Source organism: Rhinolophus sinicus, chromosome 5 (assembly GCF_057876585.1).
Source record: "Rhinolophus sinicus isolate RSI-liver-muscle chromosome 5, RSI-T2T, whole genome shotgun sequence".
In the NCBI taxonomy this organism is placed as follows: Eukaryota; Metazoa; Chordata; class Mammalia; order Chiroptera; family Rhinolophidae; genus Rhinolophus; species Rhinolophus sinicus.
In genome coordinates this window covers 82,252,449-82,277,969 of record NC_142505.1, presented here as the reverse complement: position 1 = coordinate 82,277,969, position 25,521 = coordinate 82,252,449, and the positions used below count along the sequence as shown (strand labels likewise).

Sequence of the window (25,521 nt, the reverse complement as noted above, 5' to 3'; positions counted from 1 at the left end):
GGGGATGCATACAAAAGAACAAACACTAACACTCTGACAATTTACTCATCTGGTAGCCTGGCAAACACAGGTTTAAATCACATTTCCCTTTCATCCACCTTCAGCACATACAAAAGGAGCAGAAATTTCAAGAGCTGGAATATTATTATTGGGGGTAAGGAGAGGATCTTTCGTGTGTGACCACAAATTCTGCAGCATATTATATACCCCCATTAAATCTTTCCTGAAGACCAGATCAAAAGAACAAGAATATATCCAAATATCCAACAACCCAGATAGCCAAAACAATCTTGAAAAGGAACAAAGTTGGAGACTTACGACTTCCCAATTTCAAAATTTACTATAAAAAGTTACAGTATCAAGAAAGTATGGACCTAGCATAAGAAGACATGTAAATGAATAGTATAGAACAGAAGTTCATCACCTCCAGAAATAAGTCCTCACATTTGCAGTTAATTGACTTTTGACAAGGATGCCATAACAATTCAATGGAGAAAGAAACAGTCTTTTTAACAAACGGTGTTGGGACAATTGGATATCCGCAGTCAAAAGAATCAAGTTGGGGCCGGCCCAGTGGCTCAGGCGGTTGGAGCTCCAAGCTCCTGACTCCGAAGGCTGCAGCAGTTCGATTCCCACATGGGCTGGTGGGCTCTCAACCACAAGGTTGCCGGTTCAACAAATCGAGTCCTGCAAGGGATGGTGGGCTCCGCCCCCTGCAACTAGGATTGAGCACGGCACCTTGAGCTGAGCTGCCTCCCAGATGGCTCAGTTGGTTGGAGCATGGGCTCTCAACCACAAGGTTGCCAGTTCAATTCCTCGACTCCCGCAAGGGATGGTGGGCAGCGCCCCCTGCAACTAGCAACGGCAACTGGACCTGGAGCTGAGCTGCGCTCTCCACAACTAAGACTGAAAGGACAACAACTTGAAGCTGAATGGCACCCTCCACGGCTAAGACTGAAAGGACAACAACTTGACTTGGAAAAAAGGCCTGAAAGTACACGCTGTTCCCCAAGAAAGTCCTGTTCCCCTTCCCCAATAAAATCTAAAAAAAAAAAAGAATAAAGTTGGACCGTTACCTCACACCTTATATAAAAATTAACTCAAAATGGATCAAAGACCTAAATGTAAGAGCTAAAACTATAAAACTCTTAGAAGAAAACAGGCATAAATCTTCATGACCTTGGATCATGCAATGGTATCTTAGACATAACACCAAAGCACAAGCAACGAAAGAAAAAAATAGATAAATATAAAAATCGGGCTTCACCAAAATTTTAAAATTTTAATGACACAATCAAGAAAGTGGAAAGACATCCCACGGAATGGGAGAAACTATTTGCAAACCATGTATCTCAGGGACTAGTATCCAGAACATGTAATTTTTTTCCTAAAAAAAAGAAACACAATTCAACAATAAAAAGACAAATAAACCAATCAAGACATGGGAAAAAGATTTGGAATTTCTCAAAAAATATATAAATGGCACAAAAATATATAACAAGCACACGAAAAGATGCTCAACTTCATTAGTCACTGGGAAAATGCAAATCAAAACCTTAACGAGATACCACTTCATACTCACTAGGATGGCTATAATCAAAAAATATATATTAACAAATTTAGCAAGAATGTGGAGAAATTGGAACACTCATACATTGCTGGTGGAATGTAAAATGTTGAGGCTGCTATAGAAAACAGCTTGGCAGTTTCTCAGAAAGTTAAACATAGTTATCATATGACCAAGCAATTCTACTCCTAGGTATACACACAAGAGAACTGCAAGATATGTACAAAACCTGTACACAAATGTTCATAGCATCATTATTCATAATAGCCAAAACGTGGAAATAACCCAAATGTCATCAATCAACAATCAATCAACAAAATGTGGTATATTCACAAAATGGAGTATTATTCCAAAGATACAACATGTAGAAACCTCAAAAACAGTATGGTAAGTAAAAGGAGCAAGGTACAAAATACTACATGTATGATTCCATTTATATGAAATGCTCAGACGAGGCAAACCCAGAGAGAGAGTAGATAAGTGATTACCAGGGGCTGCATGGAGGGGGGAATGGGAAATGACTGCTAATGGGTACAAGGTTTTGTTTGGGGGTGATAAAAATGTTTTAAAATATACAGTGGTGATGGTTGCACAACTTCCTGAGTGCACTAAAAACCACTGAATTGTACACTTTAAAGAGTATATTCTATGATGTGTGAATTATATTTTTTAAATTTGGGGAATTTGAATCTGAAAAATACTTCAGAAACTTGTTAAGTTCCTATTTTGATAAATGCACTGTGGTTATGTAAGAAAATGTCTTTGTTGTTAGGGAATGTACACTGAAGATTTTACAGGTAAAGAGGCATGACGTATGCACCTTTCAAATGGTTCAAAAAATAAATTATTTGTTAATGAGAGAAAGAGACAAAATGAATATAATTGGTGAATCAGTACAGGGTATAGGGGAGGAGTTCCTTATACTATTCTTGCAACTTTTCAGTAAGTTTGAAATTATATCAAAATAAAAAGCAACAAAAAAAGACAATGCATCCAATATAAATGGACTATTGCCCCTTTGGGGACTTTGCTCTTTGATAATAATAGTTTGTTTCAAATATTACTAAATTTAACAGTTGTACAATTTTTAAGACAAAAATAAAAATGTCAAGATTTAGCAGAAAAGTAAGTAAACACAGAAAAAAATTAATTAGAAGTTAAGAGCTGAAAGTCTTCAAGTGTACTATTCAAGGTATCAACTGAAATGGCCAAACCTTTACCTTCTAACTCAGGTTTCATAGAATGCCTATGTGAAAACTTTTTCAATTCTAAATCATTAAAGAAAATACTATAGGTTTATTTATCTAGGTTTAATTATAAATACCATATTGAGATAATTCTTCCAAAACTCATCTACGACTCATCTCTAATCATGTAAAGGATAAAAAGTATTCTTCCTAGCATTTAATGAATATTTGAAGCATCATGATCAACCACAAATAGTCAACGCAAGGACAAATCAGGAAAAAATAACATCTACTCAGAGCACAGCATCCCATGTTAACTGGGTTCAATGACTTCAGGGAGGACATTAGCGAGTGCTTAGTCTATCCCTGCTATAGATGCTTTTTAATATTTTGTCAAACTCAAACCTTTTCATTTGCTAATATCTATTGTGATGAAATAATTACATAAGGTTTGTATTAAAACTTGTTCTCACCCAAAGCAATCTACAGATTCAGTGCAATCCCTATCAAAAGCCCAATAGCTTTTTTTTTTTTTTTCAGAAATAGAAAGAACCATCCAAAATTTCATGTGAAATCGCATGGAATAGCCAAAACCATCTTGAAAAAGAACAAAGTTGGAGGACTAACACTTCCTCATTTCAAAACTTACTGCAAAGCTACAGTAATCAAAACAGTGTGGTACTGGCATAAAGACAAACATATAGACCAATGGAATAGAACAGAGAGGTCAGAAATAAACCCTCCCATATATATGGTCAATTGATTTTTAACAAGGGTGCCAAGACCATTCAACGGGGGACAAGATAGTCTTTTCAACAAATGGTGCTGGAGAAACTGGATATCCATATATAATAAAGTTGGACCCTGACTTGACACCAACTACAAAAAATTAACTCAAAATGGATCAAAGACCTAAATGTGAGAGCCACAACTATAAAATTCTTAGAAGAGGGGGCGGCCAGTTACCTCAGTTGGTTAGAGCGCAGTGCTCTTAACAACTAGGTTGCCAGTTGGATCTCCACATGGGCCACTGTGAGCTGCGCCCTCCACAACTAGATTGAAACAACTACTTGACTTGGAGCTGATGGGTCCTGGAAAAACACTTAAAACAAATAAAAGTTTAAAGACTAATAATAAAATAAAAATAAATAAAATAAAATTCTTAGAAGAAAACACTGGGAAAAAATCTTCATAACATTGGATTTAGCAATGACTTCATGGATATGATACCAAAAGTACAGATAACAAAAGAAAAAATAGATAAATTGGACTTCATCAAAATTAAAAACTTAAGCATGGAAGAATACTTTTAAGAATGAAAAGACGACCCCCATAGGAGAAAATATGTGCAAATTATATATCTGATATGAAATTAATATTGGGAATATATAAAGAATTCCTACAATCAAACAATGAAAACAACCCAATTAAAAATGGACAAAGGATTTTAATAGACATTTCTCCAAAGAAGATATACAATGTCCAATAAGCACATGAAAAGATGCTCATCATCACTAATCATTAGGGAAATGCAAATCCAAACCCCAACGAGATACCACTTCGTACCCATTAGGATGGCTATCATCAAAAACAAAAGCAAAACAGAAAATAACAAATATGGGCTAGAATGTGGAAAATTGGAATCCTTGTGCATTGCTGGTGGGAATGTAAAGTGGTATAGCTGCTATGGAAAACAGTATGGTGGTTCCTCAAAAAACTAAAACAGAAGTACCGTATAATCCAGCAATCCCACTTCTGGATGTATACCCAAAAGAAGTGAAAGCAGGGACTCAAACACATATTTGTACACCCATGTTCAAAGCAGCACATTCACAACAGCCAAAAGGTAGAAGCAATCCAAGTACCCATCAACGGATGAATGGATAAACAAAGTGTGGTATATACCGTTTCCGCAAAAATAAGACCTGGTGGACAATCAGTTCTAATGTGTCTTTTGGAGCAAAAATTAATATAAGGGGCCGAACCCGGTGGCTCAGGCAGTTGGAGCTTCCTGCTCCTAATTCCGAAGGCTGCGCGTTTGATTCCCACATGGACCAGTGGGCTCTCAACCACAAGGTTGCCAGTTCGACTCCAGCAAGGGATGGTGGACTCCGCCCCCTGCAACTAGCATCGGTAACTGGACCTGGAGCTGAGCTGCGCCTTCCACAAATAAGACTGAAAGGACAACAACTTGAAGCTGAACGGCACCCTCCACAACTAAGATCGAAAGGACAACAACTTGGAAAAAAGTCCTGGAAGTACACACTGTTCCCCAATAAAGTCCTGTTCCCCTTCCCCAATTAAAAGAAAAAAACAAACAAAAAAAAAACGTGACGCCTATATTAACTGGTGTGACATAGACTTTATTAAAAAGAAAAAAATTAATGTAAGACCCAGTATTATATATTATATATTATATTATATTATATTATATTATATTATATTATATTATATTATATTATACCCGATCGTATTGTAAAATAAGACTGGGTCTTATATTAATTTTTGCTCCAAAAGTCGCATGAGAGCTGACTGTACAGCTAGATCTCATTTTCGGGGAAACACAGTACATACAACGGAATAATAGTCGGTCTTTAAAAGGAATGAAATTCTGACACATGCTACAAGGATGAACCTGGAAGACATTATGCTAAGTGAAATAAGCCAGTCACAAAAACAGAAATACTGTGTGATTCCACTTATTTGATATGCCCAGAACAGTCAAATTCATAGAGAAAGAAAGTAGAACTGTGGTTGCTAGGGGCTGGGAAAAGAAGCCTAGGGTACTATTGTTTAACAGATACAGAGTTTCTGTTTGAGAAGATGAAAAAGTTCTGGAGATGACTGGTGGTGATGGCTACACAACAATGTGAATATACTTAATGCCAATATACTTTAAAATGGTAAATTTTATCTTATGTATATTTTAACACAATTTTTAAAAATTGTAAAATGGTCATTTGTATGTTATGTTTATTTTACACATATTAAAACAAACAAAAACAAAAAAAACCTTGTTCTAAATCTAACTGTCCCCATTACAAACTGTTAAACACATCAAACTTACCCTGGCAACTTAATAAACTATTCTCCTGTTCAATTCTTTAGTTCCTAGGGCTAATCCCTGGGGATACACTTGCCTTTCTCTTTTCAAAATTACACACTAATGCAGGTGACCCAAACCACTAGGATACAGTGGGATATCTACTTCATTTAAAAACAAAACAAAACACCCTTTCTACTACTGAAAACAGCATCCATTAAGGGAAAAACTGGAGAACTGAAGTGTGTGTAGTGGAGAAAGAACAAAATGTGCTCTTTGACAAAACAGTTGCTAAATTTCATTCTAGCAAGTAAGAAAGAGCCTTACATACAGCTTTAATTTCTTCCTAGTTTAGGTAAAGTCGTCTGGAAGAAAGGTAAACCAGTCAATCGTAAGGCAAGTGATCTTCATTCATAGGAACCATACACTGTCAGTAACTAGCAACAGAATAGCACAGATTTTAATTTTTACAAATTAGTGTAACAATATCGCAAAACAAATTTCCCATATTGGAAAAGGTGCAAAGTTGGGTATATGCTTTTCTCTATCAGTAGTTTTAATATTCTTAATTATCTTAAAATGAATAATGACAAGGCCTGAACTTTTCATGTAGGTTCAATTACAAAATTACTTTAGAATAGTGCTCCTCCTATACTCAATGGTACATCTTTGATTTCCTTCTTAATATATTGATCTACATGGTAGTCACCAATTTCATTAAATAATATAAAATTTTTCCAACAAGGTCAACTATGGATGATATGCTGGTTTGAGATTGGCAGTCTTAAGCAACCAATTAATTCATTGGTACAATGCATCAGAAAAGAAACAGTAAGCAGGACAATCTAGCAGGTAAGAAAATTAGAATGGTAGTCGGATGACTTATTTTTATCTACAAATTAGGTGTGTGATCCTGGGCAAGTCACTTAGGTCAATGGTGTCCAGACTTTTAAGCTTTACCCAGGGTCCTGACATGAAGTTTCCAATTTGATATTGGGTCAAATACAGATATTTTTAAAATTAATTTTTTAACAGTAGGAAGGGTATTATCTCAAAATAGAAAAAAATGGAAAAAATAGCTTTATGAAAAATTCACTACATTGTCCTTACTTTTCTCATTTCACTTTAGATCTATGAAAACTTCAACAAGGACTAAGCAGCGTTTATTGGAGAAATAGAATTCGTTTACCAAAAACATTGCCTATTTCTTAATCTGAAGAAGCAAAATAGTAGCATGGGTTCTGGATTCAGTAATGGATTCAAATCTTAGTTTTACCACTTACTAGCTGTGTAACATTTTAACCATTTTGGTTTTTTTTGGATTCATCACTTCTCTGAGCCTACATTTATTCTTCTATAAAAATGTAGATAATACCTACCTCAAAGGGATGTTGAAACGATTAAATAAAATAACGAAAGTATCTAGTACGATACTGGCATATAATAAGCATTCAATAAATGGTAGCAGTTACCTAAAAATGAGATGAGATAGGATTATCACTAAGATTCTATGACTTTATAAACAAGCAACAGGAGAGGAAAATTGTAAATAACAAGGTCCAAGAAGGTAGATATATTGAAATAGTTCACTTATAGTGGGTTAAAAAAAAGAATTGATTTTAGTTCTTACAACTTTGGTTCTGTATGAAGGTAAATTTGGCAAAAAAAAAAAAAAAAAAAATGGTAGAGGGCAGCAGGGCTTTTCACTGCATTTGTCTTTATTGTACTTTGACTTATGAACTATATGAATGTAATCAACCATTGAAAGGTATTAAATAATAACCAAAAGAAAACCCCTACATACTTCAGGTTTCACAATAAGATTTTCCTCCACCCATACCTAACAACTGTTTTGACCCACCAGTCTTATAACCATAGTCATCAACACATCATTTTATATGTAAGGTCTTCAGGCTTTACAGAATAAAACTTAGGCAAGGTTGGATACTCATGCAGTATAACAAAATGTTATAGTTAATAACAGGTAACTTTTCCTTCAGTAAACATCTCCAGTGTCTCCAAAATTTGCTCACTAGAATACCAAGTTATATTTCCTATTTTATCAGTACTGGTGACAATTTATGGAATCAAGCCCCTTCTACCTTGAACAAAGTCCCTATAAAGGCTTTTTAGAAATTCCTTTTCCTGGACAATAAATGAATTTTTCAAAAAAAATATAGTATTTTAAGTGAAAGTTCCCCGAAATGATAAATATACAATAAAAAATTTACAGCGTCAAACCTTTCAGTATATCCCTTTTCAATTTCTCTCTTGTTCAGGTTATGAGCTTAAGCCCTGAGATGCTATTAAAAGCAGTGACTCACCTTGTTTACCTGAAGTTTGAATACAGAGTATTCATGAAAAAATTGCCATCCCTGACAATAAGAGTGGCCTCTAGACCAGAGGTTCTCAACCAGGGGTGATTTTGTCCCCGGACACATTTGGCAATGTCTGGAGACATTTTTGGCTGCCACAACTGGGTGGGTTTTACTGGCATCTAGTGGGTAAAGGGTAGGGATGCTGCTAACGCATAGAAGAGCCCCTCGTAACAAAGAATTATCTGGCCCAAATGTCAATGTGATGCCATTAAGAAGCCTTGCTCTAGATTGTAGATCATAAGTAACCCTAAAAGAAATGATCCATCTCCTCTCCTACTGGAGAAAATCAAAATGGAACTTCTGTATGGGTCTGTGCTGTTGACTCTGAAAGTAATTTTTAGAAGGAAAAATAATTCCCTACAAAGCTTTTGTTATAATCTGCTATATAATTTGCATTAAATTGCTATATATAATGTCTGTGTGCTTTTACCTAAATATGGCACCTGCCTCAAGATAAGGGAAAAAACCTCATGATATAAAGCCATGATTTCTAAATGGATGTCTGTCTTTAAAGTGTGTGTATACAAATGTGTGTATACACACATATATAGGCTTATATAAGCCTGGACAATTCACTGAAAAAAATTTAATGTGGTTCCCTCTGAAGAAAGGGATCTGAAGGGTCAGTAGGGGTGAGAAGGATATATATATATATACGTGTGTGTATATATATATATATATAGATATATAATCTATAGTGTTGAATTTTACACCACAAGACTATATTATTTTTATAATTTTAAAAGGATGTCAGACATGTATACATACAGTATATGCATACATTCTTATGACAGAAAAATTAAGAGTCATAAAGCTCACCAAAGTGCTTTCTTTAGGAATTTTATTTTTCTTTTAACTCGCTAAAAATAAAAGACTACAAATCTAAAATTAACATTTAAAAATTGGTTTTTAAAGAATTATCAACCTGATCTCCACTCTGAACAATGGGTATATTTCAATAGGATCCATGCAAGTTCTAACTTCTATTCAAAGCCTTTGACAGCTAAGGAACATGCTTATTATGCCTGAAGAAATACAAAACACGTATTTACCCCAATTTTTAAAACAACGAGAACCAAAGATCCCAAAGGGTGGAATTCCCTAAGGCAGCACAATTCTAATATAAAAAATTTACAAGACCCAAGCCCCTTCCTCAAACTAAAAGGTCTTTTGACTTAGCCAGCAAAGAAAAGCAACTTTTTACTCAGCTATAGGCTCTGATAATGAATAGAAAAGAGGTCCTCAGAGTATCTACACCTCTGTATACCAAATGTATATGATTTCAACTAATTGTAGAGCAAATATTCCAGGCCTCTATGTTTCATACTCATTTCTCACCTAGTCCTGCCCCATTTGGAGAATAAAACAAACTTCACTCTCAAACTACAAATAACTGATTATCTCTCTGGATGTCTAGATTCTAAATATTTGGCTCAAAAACATCTATGAAATAGGAAAATAACGATTTTAGCATTATTCATAAATGCTACTTGGGTATTTTTTGAAGAACATTATATATGGTATTCACACTGTAAATTCAAAGGGAGTAATATGGGAGGAGACAGCTCATCTTGTCAGAGAGAAAAGAAAAGGCAAGAAATTTGCTTGGGCAAAATAGGTCATTTCACTCACAAAGGTATAAACTATAGCCTACTACATGTACTATACAGCAGAGACTAGATACTCCAGGAAGTTCTTCTCTATGTGATAAGGGCGAAACAAGACATAAAAACAAAATTTACTTTCTCGATAGGTTAAGAAAGAATCTATATAAACACTGAACATCATCTTAGACTAGGCTAAATTGTCTGAGTATCCTAGAAACCTCCACTCTAAAAACGGGGTATATATATATATATATATATATATGCTTAATACCTAAATCCTTTTTAGGCAAAGAAAACTTAAACAGGAGACTAAGGGGTTCTTCTACCATTAGCTTAAATGGGTGTAGGAATCATGAATAAATAACTTCTACGATGAACATAAAAAACAACAACAAAAGGTGTGGATTCTGCTCATAGCTTTAACCACATGGTATGCTGACTCTAAATGAAATGCTGTGTTGTGTGTGTGTGTGTGTGTGTGTGTGTGTATGTGTGTGTACACAAGCCTCACAGAAATGGTTACTTCAAAAGCTCATTTTCCAGACATAAAAAGAGTCAAAAGAGTTAGAAATGTATGACTTTGGAGGCTCACTAGCACTCTACCTCTGAAGAAATTTAAGAATACTACTTATGTAAAAGCAAATGAGTGACCTTTTATCTCACCTATGATGATTACGTAAAAATAGTCTAGAAAATCAAGGACATTATCTTTCTATCACACTTAGATCAAAGCAAACCTTTTCAGTCTCTCTTACAAGTTTCAAAGATATTCCCATTTTATTTCCTAGGTAAAAAGTACACCATGTATTCTAGGTTCATCTCTCATCAATTTTCACTGAAAGGATAAAAGAGTTCCACAAGCCCAAGAGTGGAGGTGAAATTCAAAGATACAGACATTCAAGGGACTAGGCTCCCTTACAACCTTACAACACAGTTTTTTTCCAAAGCAAAATGTTGCAGTCAAAATGTATGAAGGTTTTAAATCTAAAGAAACCCCTGTTCAGACCTAGAATGTAAAACTGAACACTAACTATATTCTGCAACCCATAAAAACAGTTTCTCCTATTCCTCTCAAATACAACAGCCAGGATAGCTGTACACATAGAGAAATCCCTGTACTTTAACACCAAGATCAGAGGTTAAAATAATTGGTCATAGGGGATGAACCAGACACCTTAGAACCAAAATAGAATACTCTGAGCACTTAGAATAGTCATCACAGTACAGTATTATATCCAAGCCACAGTGAAGGGGGAAAAATGTACAGATATAAATTATCTCCTTTTTCCTTAGAGCCCAAAACATGATACCTACCATCCTAGGTTGCTCAGACCAAACAAGGCCCAGAATACACGAGTTAAAAGAAACGAACGACCTGATAACTAATTTCCCTCTCTGCAAAAGGTGTCCATAGGGTGCCCCACCTTCTCCAAGCCTAAAAATATACAGAGTTCAGTTATCCAGCTACTCTGAAGTTCAAAACTGCACGGGAACTTCCTTTTCCTGTCTAATTTCACAAAACGTTCCAGGTGCAAGACTCACGTGATTTTTCAGGGTAAAAGCAGCGAGCTCCTTATTTATTCTCACCTGGCTCAAACTAAAGAAGGGAATTAACGACCCGTCTTCAATACACAGGTAAAGCATAAGGCAAATATATGTCCAACCCCTCAACTATGGAGAGAGGCATGTAGTGGAAATGCTCTTTGAGCTGGCTAGCTCTGCCTGTCTCTCAGTCTCAGTCTCTCTCCCTTTCTGTCTCGCTCTCTCAGTACCAAGGGCAGGGACTCTAGCAAGACCCCGCCCCCCCCATCTCCAAAGCGGGGTGGGCGGGAGGTAGCCTGACGAGTCCTGGTTCCCGCGCGAAGCTCAGGGACCAAAGGACTCCCCATTGTGGGTCTACTGATGGTGACGGGAACCGGTCCGGCTTGAGCCGCGCTGAAGAGTAAGCCGAGGGCGCAGCTAGGCCCGCACCGCTGCCACTGCTCCTTGGGGCCGATCGCTGTCAGAGAACGACTCCGCCCGGGCAGCGGGAGGGTGGACCGGGCCCTGTGCCGGCCCAGAGAGCATTCATGCCCCACGCTGTGTGGAAGGTGGGGGTCCCGAAGCCGTACCTCGGACACTTCGTCCTCGTCGCTGCCAGAGGCACCACCTCCACCCCCGGTTCTCAGCACAGCAGCCGCCAACTTGAAATCCAGCGCCGCGTCCCCTCCGCCCGTACCGCTGCCGCCGCCACCGACTCCTGGCGCTGGCCCGGCCTCCCCAAAGAGTCTCACGGTGCGGATCCCCAGCCCGACCCCTCCCGGCGGAGGCGGCTCCGAGGCCCCGGCTGGGGCGGATCGCGGAGCCACCGAGTCCAGGTCCTCCTCAAAGGAGGTGCCGCCGCCTCCGCCGTCGGTCAGCATGGTCGCACGCGGAGCCGGAGACACTGCCGAGTCACTCGCGGCCACCGCCGCTGCTGATCCCGGGAAGGAGAGGAACAGCAGGAGGAAGAAGCGTCTCCTTTCCCCCGTCCCAGCAGCGCCACTAACTTCTCACTGCCTAACCTGCTGCCTCCCGCCCCACACACTCGCCACTGGCTACAGCACCAAAGCGGCTGCAGATCATTGGCCAAGGTGACCCGTCGCTCAGGCTCTTCGTCACGCGCCGCTCGCTGGCTCGGGGCCTCAAAGCTGCGTTGACCCGCGCAGGCCTAGGCGGTTGCGAACACCCGCCTCCTACTCCCCGCGCACTGACTTCCGGTCTTTTTCTACGTCTATTGGTCAAACTCTCTGACTATCGCGTCACGACCTTAAAGTGGATTAGTTGGCCTTATGGTCAGTCATAGTGACCCCTGACAATGGGAGACTTCATTGGCGTTATAAAGTGTCGGTCACGTTGTCACAGGACGTCGCGTGGTACAATTGGCCGGTAAGAGTACCATTTATCCCGCCTCCATCTGAGGTGACGGGAAAGGGTTGGGGAATTTCCACTTTTGATAAAAATGATGGCTGAAGTGACGGACGATTCGCAACAATTGGTGAAATTTGGAGTAGAATTCACCCTGCGCTCGGGGAGACTTCTACGTCCCGTATGCAAGAGGCGCGTAGGTAATGCAGCGCCCACCTGTCGCTCTCCTCCAGGCACTGAGACTGCGGCCGGAGGGTTGCTGCACAGGGATTGGAGGAAGAAGCCATCAGTCTCAGCTAGGCTCCACCTTCCTACCAGGCCCTGGTTGGAAAAGCGGAGCGTCAGTCACTAGAGAGGTCGCCCTTCTGGGACAGGTGAGGCTGCCTGACTTTTCTGCCTCAGGCTCTTTGGGCTGGAGTAGGGGGCTGCAAGAGGTGAGGGACCGGGCCGGTCCTGCACCGAGCACCTTTCGCCTTTCCTAGAGGAGCCCAGCGCGCGAAGCTGAGAGGACCATGGTGCTGTTTGGGATGGCCGCCCGAAGGCGATTCGGCCCGCCCGCGTGCCGGGACGTGGCTGGGCGCGGCAGTTCTACAACCTGCGGGCGGGATCGCCCCGCGGGGCCGCGTTCTCTTGCTTGTGGAAGGCGGCGGGCCTGAGGGCTGGACAGCGCCATGCCTCAGTACTGGGAACTGTCCCACGAAAGGAGGTGGGAAGGCCGCGAAGAGCGCGGGAAGTCAGACCGCGGGGCAGTGGTTACGAGTGCGTGTTTTGGAGCAATTTCGAGTTCTGGTGTCGTCACTTGCTGTGTGACCTCCGGGCGTTTGTTGTTTAATCTCTGATTTTTTAGGCGGCTCATCTGTAAAATGCGAGTCGTATTAGTACCTCTTTCATTGGGTTTCTGCTATGAATAAATTGGGCAATAACAGAAGGCGCTTAGCAAAGTGCCAAACTTAAAAGACTCATTTTTGTTAGCTACTCGTCCTTCAAGAGTCCTCCATCTGCCCCTGGGTCTTGCCAACCAAACTAATTCTGGTCAGATCTTTCTGATGCAAACCAAGGCTACCTAGCTAAAGGGATCTTTACTCTCCTAGGGACCTCTACCTCTGTTATCTTTATCTCTGTCTCCTTTGTCAATAAAGAGGGGTTTAAAAATAATAATGCTCCAACTAATCCTATGATCAAAGATCACGAGAAAGGCCTTTGGTGAAGTTTGTATGGCAAATGTCCTTTGACCCATAGAATGTCTATATGATTTTTAAGCCAACGTGTTGTCTAAAAGCAAACGATGTGGCATTGTCCCCTCTCTCAAATTTAACAAAAGACTTCTTGATTGTGCAATATTTAATATTTCACCTCCCTTGAACTGGAATCTGAAAAATGTATGAAGAATATAATGACTTTTTCAAACTGACTTTTTAAACGGATTCTGCCAGACATTTAAAGAACATTTTGAAGATTGTGAACATTTCTTTGGTTAAGTAATTGCTCATTTTGGCATTTCACATTGCAAAAAACAAAAAACAGAAAAAAGTGTTTTCTATGAGCAGAACATGTTAGGTAAATGTTCTTTCTAGATAGTAAGTTGCAGAAAGTGGAAAAAAGTCTTGTACCTTTTCTAGAAAACTATTTTGGTGTAAATGCCATGTACACTGGCTTTAGTTAGAATTTGTGGAACTTAATTAGTTCATATCCTCTGTGCTGTTTAAATTTTCAAGACATGTGACTAGGTCACAACCCAAACTAATAGCACCAACAAAAGAAACCCAGCACTGCCCAACCCACTTCAAAGCTGGATTATCCAGAATTGGTATGGATACATCCTTAGGCAAAAACAGGTATTGACTGGTGCAACATCACAAAGGAACTACTTGTCATTCCTACCACTAATACAAAAATAATTTCTGATGCAACTCCCTGAACAAACTCATTACATTCTTTAAACAAACGTAATGAATCTCAAGGACAGAGAGAAAGGAAATGTGGGTATATACATTTTCCCTAGTATATATGAGAGAGAAAAATACTCAGTGCCTAGCAACCAGCCCTGAATATAGCCAGGAAAATACGATTGAGCAGTAATCTTTTTTTCTCCTGGACCTTTACCTAAGACACTTATTATCAACAGTTTGACAGCCAGTATGGAAGTTAGGAACTCCAAATCTTTATTTTGCCCACTAAACACTCAGATCTCCTCTCACAAGCAAACCATATTTTAAAATATTCTTCTGGAGATTTTTATACATATATAAGAAATCCCATACATGTCAATTTATGATTTTTTTCTTTTTAACACAAGCGGCTACATACTATACACACTTCTGTATCTTGCTTTTGTTTTCATTTATTCTAGAGATATTCCATGTCAGTACATAAAGAGCTGTTGTTCTTGTTTACTACTTCATAGTATTATTCTATTGACTGAGTGTACCATTTATTTGTTCAGTTCTATAATGATGAACATCTAGATTGTTTTCCTTGTTTTGGGGGAGGGGATTAACAAACAATGCTACAGATGTCTGACTTTCTAACCTACTCTCTATCCTCCTGAAAATGCTTTACATATATTAGTTTAATTGAAAAATCATAAAATTGCAACTAGACTGAAGACTACCACATATTTGAGCTATAGTTGAATATACCCGCAAGATGTCTAGCAACATCTAGGAAGTGGGTATATTTTAAAAAATAAGGAGTTATGTTTACAGCTGGACCACCATGAAGCCCAAGAAAATTATTCAGAAAGTTTCCTAGAGTTTATTCTGTTACTGAGCCTACCCTTCCCGAAAAGGGGCATATATATATATATATATATATATATATATATGCTATTTGCCCACCAGAAGTCCCATCCTTGCCTGCCTAGCCAACAAGAATGAGGTAAGTAAATGATATTTCTCCTTTTGATTATACACCTTTAGTGCCAGGAGTAGTTTCATTGTTGTTGTTTTTTTCCAAACTTGTAAAATTAATGAGTATATAAATGCCTCTCCGGTGGAAATCACTCCAGTTCTCAACAAAGGGGACAGAAGGGAGCAAAAATATCCATCGTCTTCCTTGGGGCTTTGTCAGGATTCCTTAATCCTTGAATTGTTAGATAAAGGACAGCATGTCAAGGAGAATATGCAATGGGGTTTTTGAGAGGAGTTAGGATTTGGTGGGAAGGTCTCCAAGATGGGAATCAGAAATACCAAAACTCATGTTTCAGGTGACTGGTATACTTTGGTGTGTGACACTCTTAGACCTAGCAAGTTTGTTTGTCCATTTGACCTTTAGCGGTACACTTTAAAGGTACATAACTTCAGAGGCATTTCATATCACAAAATAGAGTCAACATTTCAAATCAAATACCATACATGAATAGAAAAAGTATATAGTAGGTTACACATAAAAACTGAGATTTTCAAGGTTAATAGTAATTGTCTCTGATTAATGGAATTATACAGAGATTTATAAAATTATTTGTCTCTTTTTTTAATATTTGTATTTTCTAAGCTTTTCTTTTTTAGTTTTCCCACAGTCAACATATACTTTTTGTGTAATAAAAAATTAAATAAAGTATTTTTTTAAAGTTCTGCAATTTTTTGTTTGTTCATTCAACCCACATTTATTTAATTCCTGCTGTGTGCAAGGGACTGTGCCAAGAGCTTTAGAGAAAACATAAAAGCAGATTTATTGTATTTCATCTCAATTACACTGATGCATATATTTATTGACTGATGATTAGATAGATAAAATGCACAAGGAATAATAGAGAACTGTCTTAAATAGAAAATCACATTCAAGACAGTACAACAAGCTATTTTCCAGTATTGAGTAGATGGGAAGTAAAAGAGAAATAAAAATGGACTTTGTTTAGGAAAAAGCTTTGATTATGATCATTTTGAGCTAGGACACTGAGGGCAATAGAAGAGATAAAGCATTCCAAATGGAAAGGAATGATAGGAATGATGACAAAGAATTGAAAGTCTTCAAATTGTATTTCGGGCTCGTAAAAAGACTAACTTGGTCAATGCAGAGAAATCAGAAAGAGATTAAAGAGAAATTTGGTTACATAAATGTTGCATACTGGACTGAAGTTCTCCAGTTTGGTTCCATAGGCCACCCAGCATAGTTCTTGAAAAAGCAAAGTTACCAAGATAAAAATTATGAAAGGAAGATTACAATTTTGTGTTGTTATTTTGGCTGTGTTGTGTGAATTGGATTGAAACAAGCAGATACTGGAGTCTAGGAAACAAGCTTAGTCGAAGTGTGAGGTAATAAAAGGCCTGAATCAGAAGAGTGGCTATCAGAATGCAGAAAAAGGAACTGTCAGCAAGCATAAAGAATCAGCATGACTTGGTGCCTGATTAAATGGGGAACAAAGGAGTATATGAACAAAAGTTACTCCAGAGAAATCAATACAAACTTTCTGAAGAGAAATTGTATATCAAGGTCCTTTAAATTTTTATTTTCACCTATTAAAATGCTTAAAATCCAAATAAATGCCAATTGCTAGCAAGGATGCAAAGCAACAGGAATGGTTTTATTGCTAGTGAGAATGCAAAATGGTGCAGCCTTTTGAAAGAGAGTTTAGAAGTTTCTTATAAAGCTAAACATACAATCCAGAATTGCACTTCTAGGTATTTATCCATTGATTTGAAAACTTATATCTTGCATGCGAATGTTTATAGCAGCTCTAGTCTTAATTACAAAAACCTGGAAGCAACCAAGGTGTTCTTCAGTAAGTGAATGGATAAACAAACTGTTACAGCCATGCAATGGAATACTGTTCAGTAATAAAAAGGAATATGCTATCAAGCCATGCAAAGACATACATGAATTTTGTTTTATTTTTTATTAAATGTATTGGAGTAACATTGGTCAATAACACTATATAAGTTTCAAGTGTTTGATTCTATGATACATCACCTGTATATTGCATTGTGTGCTTTGTCATTATATTGTCTTCCTCTGTAACCATATATTTGACCCCCTTTTCCCTCTGGTAACCATACTGTTTTGACAGATGAATTTAAATGCATATTGCTAAATGGAAGAAATCTGAAAATGCTATATACTATATGGTTCATTTATATGACATTCTGGAAAATGCAAAACCGTGAACCTGATAAACAGATCAATGATTGCCAGGGGTTGAAGTAGGGGAAGGGTTGAATAGGTGAAACATGGGATTTTTGGGGGGTGTTAAAATTCTGTATGATACTGCATTTTGCATGATACTGTAATGGTGGATCCACGATACTATGTATTTGTCAAAACCCATAGAACTTTATGGTACAGAGTGAACTGTAATATATGAAAAAATATTTTAAATCATATAGTAGGCCAAGGAATTCCGGAAAGAATGCAGACTATGACAAAGAATCTAATTGTATTACAAATGTGAAACAGTCTCACTAAAGGGAGCAGAGGAAAAAGGTACCTGTGTAACTCTGGAACTGAGTGCTGGCTCTAAGACTAAAGGTAAAATGAACAGCACATAAGACCTGTACTGTAGTTGATAAAGTTGTTTCCCGTGGAGATATGCATGAACAGTTCTGAAACCACTATGTATGTGTACTGGAATTGAACAATTATATAAATGGATGGCAGATAGTGGGGGCTTAGTTTCTCACTGTTGAAGTGGGAGATTACAGATAAGCAAGGGGAGGAGGCTAGAATGATCCATGTGGTAATGGATTAGAGGTGGAGACATCAGTATGAACTCATGTTCAGTTTAATATAGTTATAAATGGATACACATAAAAGCATGTATAGGTATGTGTATATACACAAGGTAGTATACACACATTTTTTTCTTGCTCTATTAGCTGAGTAGACCTAGAAATAGTAACACTCCCGTAGCAACATGCAAACCTTGCACCCAGATCTTGGTTTTTAATTTCATTCTCCAATAAAAGGAGCCATGGCTTCTTGAGAAATGGCTGATTCTAAGACTGGGGCAGCAAATATACAAGATGATCTTGGAGCATCTTATAATGCCAGAAAGTAAGAAGATATTAAACACACACACACAATAATGAGGGAAAATCAAAGAGATACAAGAGTTAACTGAAAGAGCCCCTAGTGGACTGAAACATTTTGAGTAAGTAAATAGTATTGGATTATAACCCAAAGTATAATATAACTATTCATGTCTATATGGATATAAATAAATGATTGATATAAATAAATAAATGGGGAGAACAGATAAACTTCCATGCAGAAGAATTCCAAATTTATGTAGATACTCTGCCCTCAAGGAGGTGAAGCATTAACTCCCCTCTTCTAAATGTGGGCTGTGCAAAGTGACATTCTTCCAAAGAGTACAGTATGGAAGATGTGGGGAATAACTTTATAGTGGAGAAACCTGACAAACACTACCTCAGCCACCTGATCAACAACAGTGATAAGTAATGTTAATAGGATGTACCTTAGATATTACGTGCAAGAAAAGTCTGAGAAATTGTCACAGCCAAGGGTAGCCTAAGGAGACATGATTGACTAAATATAATGTGGTATCCTGGATGGGATCCTGGAACAGAAAAAAGACATGAGGTAAACAAGAAGAAAATCTGAAGAAAGTATGGATCTTAGTTAATAATATCAAGTACCTAATAATAATGTATCAATGTTGGTTCATTAATTGCAACAAATGTACTAATCTAATGTAAGATGTTGGTAATAGAGGAAATGGTTTGGGCTATATGGGAACTCTGTACTATCTTCACAGATTTTCTTTAAAATTATTCTAAAACTTAAAAGATTTTATTTTTATTATTTTTTTGTTAAAACTTAAAACTTTGTATTTTCCCAGTTTTACTGAAATATAGACATATAACATTGTACTAGTTTAAGGTGTACAACAAAATGATTTGATGTATGTATATATTGCAAAATGATTACCACAATAAGTTTAGTTAACATACATCACCTCACATAATTACAGGTTTTTTCTTGTGATGAGAACTTTTAAGGTCTTTCTTATAAAAGTTTATTTTTTTTAAATGTCTATTCCTTTGGATTTCTAGGAATTTATCTTTTAGGAGTTAATCAGACATGGGCATAAAATATTAAATAGAAAAAAATTAATATAACCTAAATATCTAACAGGAAAATGGATAACTCAGTTGTGGTATACAATTTGAGTCTATAGTCATTAAAAATGAAGTTCACATTAAATAAAATTATAAAACACTAGTTATATAATATTCCCAATGCACATTAAATGAATAGAATATTCCCATACATCAAATTAACATACACCAGACAGAAATTATCTATGGATGGTGAGGTAGTGGGTGATTTTTAAAATTTATTTTATGTATTTGTGTTTTCAGTTTTTCTATAAGTAATGTACATATTACTCTGGTGATCAGAAAAAATTTTAATAAAGTTTGTAAAAAAAGAAAACTACAGGTGATCAATCGGGATTGATCAAATGGGACAGTTATTGGCAGTGTTAGGAAAATTAAGCAGAAACCATTCTTTTTGCGGTGAAAAAGATGATAATATGTTCACGCGATGTGTTTGGTTTCAGACAGCAATGAGAAGAACTTAGCCAATATAGAACATCCAGAAACCCTGAACAGAGAGAAACATACTGAACAGGAACACAGATAAATATCTTTACTGTGATTGGAAACAATCTTTTTTAAGGATGTCAAGTTCTAGCTTCGCTTTTTGCAAAAGGAAGCATCTCTCTACAGAAAAGTCATGTGGTTAGCAATGAAGATTAAGCCGCTTTTCCCCCAGGTGAATCCTTGGTGAATGAATCTATTTTGGGTATTACCCCCACTGAAAGATGCATACTGAAAATATGAGTGAGCCTCCCTCCACCCCTCAATACTAATTAAAAGGAGTAAGTACCAGCATGTGTATAGGGGTTCAGCCCAGAGACCCTGGTCCATAGTTGTCCAACCTCTTTTATAAGTACAGGATTCTAGAAACCTGCAATCAGTAGGTCCTTTAGAGAAACCCAGAAGCTAACCATGTGCATCACAACGAAGTCCCCATCTTTCCTGTCCCACATTTGGGAAACAGGCTGACCACTCCAAACATCCTGTTTCATATAGCCTCTTGTACCCTGCAACTTGGGCAGACATACCCACCTCTAGAAGCTTTCCTTGGCTGGTACCATGGCATTCTGTCATGGACTTTAGAAGGTCCCAGGACTGATGAAAGTTTGGAATCTCATGATCTGAGCACTTTCTTGATGAGAGAACAGATAGTAACCCCCACCACAAGAATCAGTTTATTTTCCAAGTCATGGTGGTCTGGAATGTAGTGAATCAGTACTTTTGAATCAGAAAGACCCTTGAAGAGTCCTCTGATCTTCACACTCCCTTTTTTAATAAAGGAGGAGCTAAAGGACTGGGCATTAGGATCACAATCTCCCAGAAAAATCTCTGACCTACCCGACCCCATCCCATCCGTTACCCTCTGATGTTTCCTGTAAGAATCAGAAGTACATCATTGCTTACCAATGATGAGAGCAAGCCCAGGATTCCACACTTCGGGAGCAATTTTAGCTTGTAAGTGAGAACTGAGTCACTCTGAAGGCTGTCCTTGGAGACTCTTTTCATCCTAGTTTACCACACCCCTTGCTCATCAAGGCAGACCCATAAATCAGGAGACGCAGCATGGCGTTCACCTGCAGGGCAGGTAATAGTGCCACCTCCCAGATTGTTCTTCCTCAAGGAAGTGTCGTGGTGTCTGCTACGACCCCAAAAGGACACCTATACAGAGCCTAGTTGAGACATGACTCTGGTACAAGATCACAGAAACTATAAGGAAAAGTGTGGTCGGGACTCTTCCCTGAAACTTTTCACCTTGAAGGCCCTCTGAACCCTTGCATTGGCACCAGTGGTGACAAGGAAGAAAAAACAGCAAGGGTTGGACTTCCCCAGGAGAGATCTAGTTGATGCAAAAGGTTTATCAATTGAAAAGGATTGCTTCGCTGTTATAAGAGTTATGTAGGACAAACATCTCAGAAGGGGACAAGCCTGTCAGTGGCCTCAGGTTTTGTTAAAGCCCTAAACCAACCCAATGCCTCTGCCCATAGGATAGCAGGGATTTTAACCAAGATTGAACCATAAGAAAGAGTCCAAAGAAAGCAGCAATACTGTTCCAGGGATTTGACATAAATATTAGGATTCCTGGAGAGTGACTTGAAGGACTCAGAAATGTTTAAAAACCTTCAAGAGCACTGGTGAGAGCAGAGCCTCATCATCTCATGCCCAACAGTTACTCTCACAATTTCCCTGTTGCTCTTTCATGTACCATTAGCAGGAGTGTAAATTGATACAATATTTAGGTAATTGGAGGTGCCTTCAAATTTTTTAATGCACATTCCCTTTGACTTAGCAAATCCACAGGGGGAACAGTGGCACTCACATGTGAGCTCAAAAATATGTGTACAAGGATATTCATTGAAACCGTGCTTGCCCATCAACAAGGAATTGGTTAAATAAGTTGTGGTACAGCTAAAAAATGACCTAGTAGTATATATTTGTTAAAAAGAATGAATGAAATCTTTATGTCAAATGTTCATGGTACACTGCTGAATTAAAAAATGCTGTTATTTCTGGTTTGGGTAAAAATATTTTATTTGTACATTTATTGTTTGAATTTGCTTACTCAAGCATGTAACACTTTTGTAATGAAAGAACTCTTTCTAAAAGCACCCCAGTTATTAACCTTTAAACTCCAGCGAGTTGGTAGATGATTTTTTTATTTAAATATGTATATATGTGTATATATATACATATATGTGTGTGTGTGTATATATATATATATATATATATATATATATATATATATATATATAGTTATAATGCCACTATCCAATAAATTAAAATTAGGAGGAAAAAGCATATTACTTGAAATTTAGAATTTCAGGTCAAATCTAGTGAATTACATTTAATTTAGAGAAATATGAACTTAGGGGGGAAATATATATATTTAAACATATACACACATACATACATATGTATATTGCCAGAATTCTCAAAGTATGGTCTGTTGTCTCCTGGAGGCCCCAGGGCTTTTTCAGGGAGTCCAGGAAACAAAAACTGTTTTCCTTATAATTCTAAGATATTACTTTTCGCTGTGTTGACTTTTGCACTGATAGTACAAAAGCAAAAATTGCGTAATTGCTGGTGCCTTAGTGCAATTCAAGGCAACAGTATCAAACCATATAATGGTTAATGTAGTCTTCCCCACTGAGCACTCAAAGGGAGAAAACAAAGGCAATTTTACTGAGAATGTCCTTAATGACACAGTAAACATTAATTTTATTAAAACTTGACAATTGAGTACATATATTTTAAATATTCAATTTGAGGAAATGGGAAGTGTACGTAGAGCACTTCTGCTATACATTGGTTGTCTCAAGGAAAAACATTTGCAACTTCCAGTTGCAAGCTGAACTAACCACTTTTTCATGGAACACCGGTTTTACTTGACAGTATGACTAACAGATAAATTTTGGTAATTCAGACTTGTGTATTTGGCAGACATTTTTTGGAGCCTGCCACTTGAAGTAAAATAGCTGACAGTATTTGTTTCCAATTATAAAATTGAAGGTTTGGGGCAAAAATTAGGATTTTGAAAATTTGGTTGACAGTTTACCGGAATGTAAAGACTTTTCTGATTAGATAGGTGGTGATATTAACAAGTATGTTTTTTTGATATTATATAATAAAATGTGTCAATATTTGCAAGAACTACATAACTTAGTGAACCGATATTTCCCAAATTACCAATGCACAATTTTACAAAACCATTTATGAGTAAAAGAACCATCCAAAGATAGACCAATGATTTTAATATAACAAGGTATGAAAAGTTTATAGTATGATTTCAACCTTTACAAAACTAATAGTTTAATTTTGGTGTAGTATTAGAGGGACTAAGCACATTTATCTGAAAAAGCCACTAAAATATTCCTCCCCTTTCCAACTACATATCTATATGAGTCCAGATTTTCTTATATTCTTCAAGCAAAACACCATATTGCAGTTGACTGAATACTAAAGCAGATATGCGAATCCATCTGTCTTTTATTAAGATGGGTCTTTAAAAATTCCACTCTTCTCATTAAATTTTTTTTGAAAAATATATTTTTCATAAAAAAATGTTACTTATGTTCACATTTGTGAAATGAACTTACAGATTTATAAAAATTCCTCAGTTTTAATTTCTGATACAGTAAATATCAATAGATAAAGGCCACATATATAAACGAGCTCTTTGAATCTTTAATAACATATAAAAGCTCTTTGGGTCTTTAATAATTTTTAAGAGTGTAAAGGGATTCTTGGACAAAAATGTTTCCCAGCTTGCAGCACTACATTGCAGTTCCAATGGAAGCAGAAGAATGGAGGAGACGACCTACAAGACTGCTAGGTTTTCAGTCTTTTCCCACTCATCCAACTCTTATCTTTAGCCCAGCAGTCAAAGCTTGAGAGCAAGAGCTCTGAACTGTGCTCTGGGTATCTCTGGTCAATCTATGAAAGGGAAAATGCACTCCTTTCCCTCCTTCTTCTCTAAGTCTCCAGACAAGACTTGGGGGTGTATGCAGTGTGAAGAGAGAGACTAGGAAAGGGCAGGTGAGAGTGAGGGAACTTCCCAGCCATTAAAGAGTTCATTTAGAAACCCTGAAGTTAGATGGTAAGGACAAGCTGACGGGCCACACTAGGTCCACTCTGGTAAAGGAGCCAGGGACATCTCCTAAAGCAGCAATACTCATATTCCCTTCCTCCTGCTATGGCCTATTTCTTAAAGTGGACTAAACCCTTCAATGACCTTTAAGAACCAACAATTCTTCTAGGCCACAGAACCATATGGTTAACTAGAAAAGGATAATATGGAGAGAAATCAAGCCTAAAGAGAAAAAATATAAACCGAAATAATAACAACTACTGCTTTACTGCATGACCTCCCCTTCCACCTCCACCTACCCCTTCCAGTTTCCCTCCTACCATCCATCCTCTCCCCCTGGCCTGAGCCCTGTCCTTTAGGATATAACTGATTCATTAAGGATATAGTCACTAGCATGGGGAATTTAGGGGAATGATTTGAGTCCCATCTACGCCATTTATGTGACTGTGTGATTGAGCAGGTAACACTCCTTCTTTGGATTCTGTTCCTGCATCTTTCAGATGAGATGATTTCCTAGCTCTGTGGGCCTATGGTTACTAATAAACAGGAGATACTAGTAACTGGAGCTAAGGATTCTGAAATGAACATATTGTCATCGAAAAGAGCAGAGGTTCAAGAGAGGGAACAGAGGCCTAGTTTGCATCACTACACATTATCCCCTTTAGACATGGATATATTCATGGGAGATAAACATAAGTTTCTGAAAACAACCTGGAGAAACCTCCCAAGGCCATGGTTATTCCCTTGGGTTCACTTAGCTAGTAGGTTCCTGGAGTTTGGTATTGGAGAATTCCCCAGTTCTTGCCCAGCAGTGATAATTCCTTTGGTCTTGGAGGCTCTAGAGGTTTTCAACCTCCCTGCTGTGACCCTGCTAGTTAGATACCAGGCTCTGGCCCCTACCTTTCTTTTTATTTTTTAAACAGTTTTAATGAAATATAATTCATATATCATATAATTCACCCAAAGTGTACAATTCCATGGCTTTTCTTACATTCACAGAATTGTACAACTGTCACACTATTTTTTTAAATTTATTGGGGGTGACAATTGTTAGTAAAATTACATAGATTTCAGGTGTACAATTCTGTATTACATCATCTATAAATCCTATTGTGTGTTCACCACCCAGAGTCAGTTCTCCTTCCATCACCATATATTTGATGTTACACTATTTTAGAACATTTTCATGACCCCTAAAAAGAAATCCTCT

At 37.7% G+C, this 25,521-nt stretch overlaps 1 protein-coding gene and 1 long non-coding RNA gene across 5 annotated transcripts in view; one reads left to right on the top strand and one right to left on the bottom strand.

Moving 5' to 3' along the window:
• ANKHD1 (ankyrin repeat and KH domain containing 1) overlaps positions 1-12,332 on the bottom strand; it is a 104,077-nt gene extending 91,745 nt beyond the window's left edge. For 2 of the 4 annotated variants that reach the window (XM_019740239.2, XM_074313638.1), the window contains exon 1: positions 11,894-12,317. In XM_019740239.2, the coding sequence (XP_019595798.2) occupies positions 11,894-12,184 (291 nt within the window). In that variant the 5' untranslated portion in view covers positions 12,185-12,317. Of the gene's footprint in view, positions 1-11,893 lie in introns of all 4 variants that reach the window. The other 2 variants (XM_019740240.2, XM_019740241.3) reach the window with 2 other exon arrangements.
• Positions 12,333-12,459: 127 nt separating this feature from the next.
• Positions 12,460-18,887, top strand: LOC148758279 (uncharacterized). Its single transcript, XR_016021350.1, has 2 exons — positions 12,460-13,042; positions 13,151-18,887. It is a non-coding gene; the product is annotated as an uncharacterized LOC148758279 (long non-coding RNA).
• Positions 18,888-25,521: the final 6,634 nt, after the last annotated feature.